At 35.7% G+C, this 7,898-nt stretch overlaps 1 protein-coding gene across 1 annotated transcript in view; it reads left to right on the forward strand.

The window, feature by feature from the left end:
• DNAH7 (dynein axonemal heavy chain 7) overlaps nucleotides 1-7,898 on the forward strand; it is a 265,553-nt gene that overhangs the window by 144,102 nt on the left and 113,553 nt on the right. The window contains exons 39-40 of the mRNA XM_027866000.1: nucleotides 1,935-2,281; nucleotides 3,948-4,128. Of these exons, the coding sequence (XP_027721801.1) occupies nucleotides 1,935-2,281; nucleotides 3,948-4,128 (528 nt within the window). The remainder of the gene's footprint in view (nucleotides 1-1,934; nucleotides 2,282-3,947; nucleotides 4,129-7,898) is intronic.

Raw genomic sequence — 7,898 nt, forward strand, 5'->3', positions numbered from 1 at the left:
CTGCTGCCTCAGGCCCAGGAGAGGGATCCTCTCAGTGGGTGTGTGTGTGTGTGTGTGTGTGTGTGTGTGTGTGTGTGTGTGTGTGTGTGTGTGAGAGAGAGAAAGAGACAGAGAGACAGAGAGACAGAGACATTTACCAAAGCAGAAGGGGTAGATATTTATATTAACTAAACAAGCATTTATTAAGCACTTGCTATGTTCCAGGCCTTGTGCTAGGCACTGAGGATACAAAGACAAAAAACCTGAAACAGTCCTTGCCCTCAAGGAGCTTATATCCTACTGAAAGGAGGTTAGGACATCTTTAGTTTTGTTACCACCACCTGCTGATTTCCCTTGGGCGCTGTTTCCTTTTTGAGGTTGCCAACTTCACTTGTGGAACATTTTTTCACCTCACTGGCGGTTCTGTCACTCATTTTTGTCAGAACCTGTACAAGTGCCTGTTCTTTCTTCCATGTCTTTCAGTTCTTGCCCCCATTGTCTTTCATTTATTTGCACTTTCAGCTTTATTCTTTCTTCCACTCAAGACTGGGAAGGCAGCATTTGGAATCTGAGAGCTAGAGGAGGGTAAGGATGAGACTTCTAGCTTCTATGCCTAGGTCTTTTGTTTTCTTCCCTCTCTGACTTTGACCCTTTTATCATAGTTGAATGAGTCAATCAGGAGTTGAGAGTAATAATGAAATCTTCCTCTTTCCACAAGACAGGATCAATATCAAGAATCATATTTGGGGGGCAGCTAGGTGGTACAGTAGATAGAACATTGGCCTTGGAGTCGGGAGGACCTGAGTTCAAATCTGGCCTCAGATACATAACACGAACTAGCTGTGTGACTTGGGGCAAGTCACTTAACCCCAATTGCCTCACAAAAAAATGAAACAAAACAAAACAAAACAAAAAGAATAATATTTGGGGAAGATGTTGCCATTTTCTCAGGATCCAGTTTCCATCTATATTCTGACCTAGTCACCCTCAGATATACAAGCCAGGAGATGAAAGTAAAGCAATGCTATGGGTTCAGGGCTGTGGCTTTGGTTCAGTCAAAGGGCTGCACTTGAGAACCTAGAGGGCCTCGAGGCTTCAGGTTCCTCACCCCTGGATTAGGATAAGACGGTTCTGTACTCTGTATCATCTCCTATTAGTTTCCTTGCCCTACCAATTTCTATTTCTTCCTTGTTCAATTTTACACTATAATTCTTGTTAACCCTTCTATAGTTTCAGTTTTCTCCTGTGGGAACTGAAGCTTTACTCCTTTTCTCACTGGGAACCCTTACTATTTTTGTCTGATTTCTTCTGTCTCTTGATTGACCATTTCATCCTTCTCTTCTGTCCCTAAATTGTCTTCCTTAATCTTAAATGGTAATTATGATACCTGATACTCATTGATCTCACAAGAATCTGGTTTGTTATTATAATAGATAGTAACAGGTCCTCAATGTAAATATTATTACATTAGCTTGTATCCACATGTGCCTTACAACTTGCAAAAATTTTCAAATGGATTTTCATGGATTTGTTGATTTAAAAGTCAATATATGTAAATAAGAGGTTGTACAGATGCATTAAGTAGGAATGTGGATCAGGACTTAAAACTCATGGATATGTCTTCCTGTGCAACACTCTATCTTAGTGGCCAGAACAACAACTTTTATTTGTAGGCTAACACAGTGAATTAGAAATTCACACCACTAGCTTTATATTTAATTACTGATATAATATGTTTGGCAAAGAGATAGAGTATTTAAAGAAATTCAATTGTAGGGCAAGTGGATAAGGGAAGATGGGATTTAAAAGTAGGTAGGCAATTTAAAACTAATTTTTATTTTAGATTATGAGGGAAGCACAGTTTCTATTTTTACACAATCTGAAAATAAGAACAAGTTATGCATAGTTTTATCAGACTATTTCTTCAGTAGTAATTGAAATGTTTTTATTTAAAGGATATTACAGTGGTAAAATCCATGAAGAGTCCACCTGCTGGTGTCAAGATTGTTATGGAAGCTATATGTATCTTGAAAGGAATCAAAGCAGATAAAATTCCTGATCCATCAGGCTCAGGAAAAAAAATAGAGGACTTCTGGGGTCCAGCTAAAAGACTACTTGGTGACATTAGATTTCTGCAGTCACTTCATGAATATGACAAGGACAACATACCTCCAGCATACATGAATATCATTAGGAAAAATTATCTGCCAAATCCTGACTTTGTTCCGGAAAAGATTAGAAATGCTTCCACAGCAGCAGAAGGTCTATGCAAATGGGTTATAGCAATGGATTCCTATGATAAGTAAGTCCTAGTATGAAAACTTATTTTCATGGGGTTTTTTTGTTGTTTGTCTTTTAAAAATTTTTTTTGTCATGTTATTTCTAGGGCCTTTTTTTTTCTTTCACATTGATTAACATGTTAAAGATTGTAAATGTTCTAGGCTCATGGAAGAGTCTTCTGTGCCTAATATTTCATAATCTCACATTTTTAAATAGAGAACAAGTTTATACATATTAAGCATAAATAGTACAACACATACAGAAGATATGTAAAAAAATATTTTGGTCACTATGTTGAGAAACATTTCAGCAAAATACAGCAAGAACTCTTAAAGTCATTTCTCCAAAAAAGCAAAAATATAAACTTAATTATCAAAGGATAGGCCTTCCTTAGAAAATCCTTATTGAATTTCTTCTTTCTCTTTGAAGGTTCAGATATCTCTGAGTCTTTAATTTTCCTTACTCTGATCCCTTATAGAGAATTTCTTCTTTCCTCCTTATTTCTATTTCCGTATGAACTGGCTTCCTTCTCCATCTGCAAGTACTGTTGAGCCTGTTGTACGTGTTAATTTGAAGCCACATATCTGTGCTTATTTATGTTGCTCAACATAATTCTATCTAATAGTTATTTCTTTTAGCCACTACAGTGCTCAGGTTCACTGGTTCCTTCCTTTAAAAATTGCATAATAGGTGAGCATGAGGAGTATGATAACTAGGTAGCTTACTTCATAATGATAGTAAAAGTTTTTGGAATAACTCACGATTTACCCAACAATAATGAATCTGGGGGGTTGAATGTAATAGTGCCTCTGCTTTTCCTTGTTTCTTCTCCACCTTTCCCCACTATGGCCAACTCATCTGGAAAATGAGGAAGATGGACTAGATTGCCTATCTCTAAAATCTCTTCTAGCTAAAAAAATAAATAAATAAATCCCATGACCCTATGAACATCTATGAAAATTACTTTGACAGTAAGATAAAATATGTCACATTCTATCCTTAGCCAGCAAAGTGGCTTTCCTAACTCACTATGCACACAAAATTGTGTTCAAATGGTGAGAAATTGGGCATGGTTCATCCCATTGTCTCACCCAGTCCCTCATTTGACTGACAGCTTATACTTGCAGTGTGGCAGACTGAGGCTAAGGATGCAGTCCATAAACATAGAAGAGAAGATGCAAGTAAGTGGACAAGGCTATGACATTGGCTTTACCAGCACCATTTCTTCCTTGATCAACTAATATAACAGTTCGCAGACATGTAAACAATATAGGTTGAGTAGTAAGCACATTCTTCATCCCTTCTTATTTTGTATGCTAATATATGTAGAATGTTAAATTAGATACTTTGATGATAAATCAGTTGTAGAAATAGTTTGAAATTTTATTTTGAAATTTATTTTGAATTTTATTTTATTTATTTTATTTTGAAAAGGTAACAAGTCAATTTGAAAATGCATGCTATGTTTAGCTTCCATTTTAGAAGTCTGTAATACTTTCCAGATATTTTATGATTTGGTGCTTTCTTTTTCATAAATTTTTCATTGATACTTGATGTCATATTAGAAAAAACAATTGTATTATCAGTTTTTAGTTAGTACTGAGGAAACTACAAATGCATATTTGAGTATAATGATGCATTATAAAATGTTAGATACATATTCCAATTACTTATGTTGCTTTTCGTAGAGTGGCAAAAGTTGTAGCACCCAAAAAGATCAAGCTAGCCCAGGCTGAAGGTGAACTTAAAATTGCCATGGATGGTCTTAGAAAGAAGCAAGCAGCACTTAAAGAGGTTCAGGATAAGTTGGCCAGGCTTCAGGATACACTTCAATTAAATAAACAAAAAAAGGCTGACCTAGAAAATCAGGTATGTAACAGCTATGGATAAATACAAGATAATTTTCAATTGTTTATTCAGTGCACATTGGCCCAGATGTAAGCCATATATCCCTTCTCCTTCTACTCCCTCACTCGTATCAGCTTGCCTAAAGTGTGGCCTACATTCAGATGTTGGGAGGGGAGAATTGATTCTATTCAGGCCAATATGGCAATCTACATGTTCATTCTTGTGATCAAATTATGAATTTGGGGAAAATTATTCACCTTATTAATGTATAAAATATCTGTTAATTGTCAGTTTTGTAGATAATGCTAGTTTATATTGATATCCTCAGGAAAAATTATCTGCCAAATTCTGATTATATCCTAGAAAGAGAAATGAAAATATTCCTATAGGATCTGGGTAAATAGGTCATCAAAATTAAATTATATTAAGAAATATTTATCCAATACCTACTTACAAGCCATTGAGGAGAATAGGAGAGGCTATCAAGAAGTCTAAGATAGTCTTTTTCCTTAAGGAGCTAAGGATCTACTTGGAAAACATAGATAAATATGAAAAGATAACAAAATATATGGTAGTAAATGATGGTAAGGGAAGATGAGCACTATACATGTAGCACCCATGGAAATACCTTGCACTTTGCAGGATAAGTCCCACATGGACCTATGGGACAGCTTCCACAAGTTCAATTTCTCTGTGCAGCCCCACTCATATGATTATAATAACTTACGATCTCCAAACAATGTGTTATCTTTCAGTAGTTAGACAAAGGATACAGTTCTCTGAAAGCAAGGCATTTACTGAAATAACATAGTAAGAAAACTAACAGCTAAGCATCTTTCCCGTAAAACTGGGTTTTGGTCTCCCACAAATAGACCCAGCTTTGACAGAGAGATTGGACACATATAAAGGACAGGAAGAGAGAGGCACATGCCTAGGGAACAAATAAGTCCGAGACATATATGGAAAGCAAATCTACCATGTTACAGGGCTGTTGATGTCTTTGAGCACTTCTAAGACAAGACCACTTGTCTTGGTCTCAGAGTGACTAGTGGATGATCTTCCATCGGTCATGGCTAGACTTTGCTTGGCCATAGATTCCACTTCTGNAGCACATGCCTAGGGAACAAATAAGTCCGAGACATATATGGAAAGCAAATCTATCATGTTACAGGCTGTTGATGTCTTTGAGCACTTCTAAGACAAGACCACTTGTCTTGGTCTCAGAGTGTCTAGTGGATGATCTTCCATCGGTCATGGCTAGACTTTGCTTGGCCATAGATTCCACTTCTGGCTCCCTGATGTAGTCAGAGACTGCCCTTATCTTCCTTCTTACAGTTTTATCAATTTGCCTCTGATGGACCACCAGTACAGGGGCAGTGGAGTAGATAGAAGTCATTAGAGAGAGATAGCTTGGCTAAGGAAAGCTTTATAGAGTAGGTAGAAATTAAGCTAGGCAATGAAGAAAAATGAGTAAGATTTGAATATGTGGAAAGAAAGTGCAGCATTTCAATGAGAGGAAATAGAGTGAGAAAAAACACAAGATGAGAAAAGGTCAGTATCATGTTTTAGGGATGGTAGATAAGTATGTTTGACTAAACAAGCAGGTTTTATAGAGATAAGTCTGGAAAAATAGTCTGGGATTAGATTACGGAGAGCTTCATGTGCCAGGCTAGAGTTTTGATTTGATAATGTAGCCCACAAATACTATTATTTGTGATCCTTCACTTCTAATTTCTTTAATGCCTTCAGATCCCCATGTGGTTGGGGTTTGGCAGCAAGAACTTGTTGATACTAAAATCCCCTGGTTGAGTAGAAAAACAGGCAACATTGTCATTGATCCCCTTTTATATTTGCTATACTTACTCCATCAGGATATTTCAGAATATTGGTGGAAGGTAGAGATGAGAGTCTGGGAAAGTTCAGGTAGAAAGGTCTTCAAGCACCCTATCTAATGTCTCCTTATGCTACTCCTATAGTCCTGAAGTTGTTGATTTATGTCTTACTGGCAACTAGCTACCTATGACAGCAGCAGCTCTTTCCTCAGTCCTGGGTTTGTCACAGGCAGCCAGTTTGTGTCCTCTTAGAACTCCCAATGTTTTCATTTTATCAGTGACTCCATAAAGCACAATACCCTCTGCTTCCTCCAAGCTCCTTCTTCCTATTGGCAGAGGCAGAGAACAAGTGAACAAGTATTCCCTTGGCTCAGGACAAATTCACCTAGTTTATAAATGTGCTTTTTCAGGGTATTGCAGTGGAGAGGTCATGTAATCTTCTGTAGTATTTAAGGACCATCATGCAAATCATGTACCAAGAATGCTAAGTAACTAAGCAAATTATAACAACATCATGTAGTGGAAAAGCATACTGAAGTGAGAATAAGGATACCTGACTTCTGACTCTAGTCCTGCCACTAATTAGTTCTATCACCCTGGGAAAGACTTCCAGCTTTGGGATTTCTATGATCATTACAATCAGTCCCTAAATAATAAGCCTGGGTGAACAAAGATGCTGAAATTGTACAGTGACGAATTTGTGCTTGTGAAGATTTATGAATGGAGAAAACGTCTTACGAATACTGGGTATGTAGCTTGCCCTGACTAGTATCATAAAGACTGGCTATCTCCCAGTAGCTCAACAGCAGCCCTAGAAACCAGCTGTAGTAGGGTATACTTTTCTAGTCCACTTCCAGAACAGTGTTTGAAACATATTATAATAAACTTTCCAATAATTTCTTGAATAATCATATATGATATTATATCTATCACATAGACATTTTGTTTTTTGTAGTGCAAGTTTTCTATCTGGAACATTTTCCCTTAGTGAACATGGTTTGGGAAACATTGGTTTGAATTTTAAGAATATTATTTTTCAAATTAGGGGATCTTTGAAGGAAAGTATATGTCAGCCCTTAATTTTGGCTCTTTTGTTGTAAGAAACACTTTTGTTTTAAAACCTCAAAATTCTTTTTCCTCCATTAAAATAATTTTGTTAAAATCCCTAGGACAAATTTTTCTTGACATTGTCTTCTTCCTATGTATATTCATGTTGTCTCTTTAAAAATCACATTAAAACTCTTCAAAGTAAATACCTTTCTGGAATATTACCATTCTGTGGTTTGAAATAGAATTTAGGTGAATCAGCATATCACCTTGACATATAGTCTGTTTTTTCTTATTGATTAAAGTGAAATGTAATGTGTTTTTTGAAAGCACATTGTAGGTGCTTTCTTGATAAGTATTCTCAGTAAATACTAAAACTATGATGATTGATTGGCTTCAAATTAATCATCAATACCTAAATGAGTTAAACGAATTTACTACCTCCAAAAGTAACATTTTGAAAATGAACATAAGGTTAAGAAAGATAATGATGTTACTACTATGTAAAATTTGAAATTTAAAAAAAATTTAAAATTTATGTAAAATTTTTTATGAATTGCTGAGTATATGGAAATGTTTATGTTTGTTGATTACAATCAACTTTATAATGAAAAAAGTACATTAAAATCAGCATAATGCCAGTAGAAGCTTTTGAAAATTTGAGAACCTTCATGTGAAAGCAGTACTTGTGTGTAACTTAGTTGACATTTCATTTCTTATGAGCTATTGATCCCTTCTTTAAATATTGATACTTTTCATATGAGGTAATGTCACATATAAAGCATTATGGACTTATATGTGTTTATATTTATATGATGTCATAATTCCTTAAAGTCCCTCCTNTTGTATATGCATTATGGACTTATATGTGTTTATATTTATATGATGTCATAATTCCTTAAAGTCCCTCCT

This window comes from Vombatus ursinus, unplaced genomic scaffold (genome assembly GCF_900497805.2).
Source record: "Vombatus ursinus unplaced genomic scaffold, bare-nosed wombat genome assembly UNPS02014779.1, whole genome shotgun sequence".
Classification (NCBI taxonomy): domain Eukaryota; kingdom Metazoa; phylum Chordata; class Mammalia; order Diprotodontia; family Vombatidae; genus Vombatus; species Vombatus ursinus.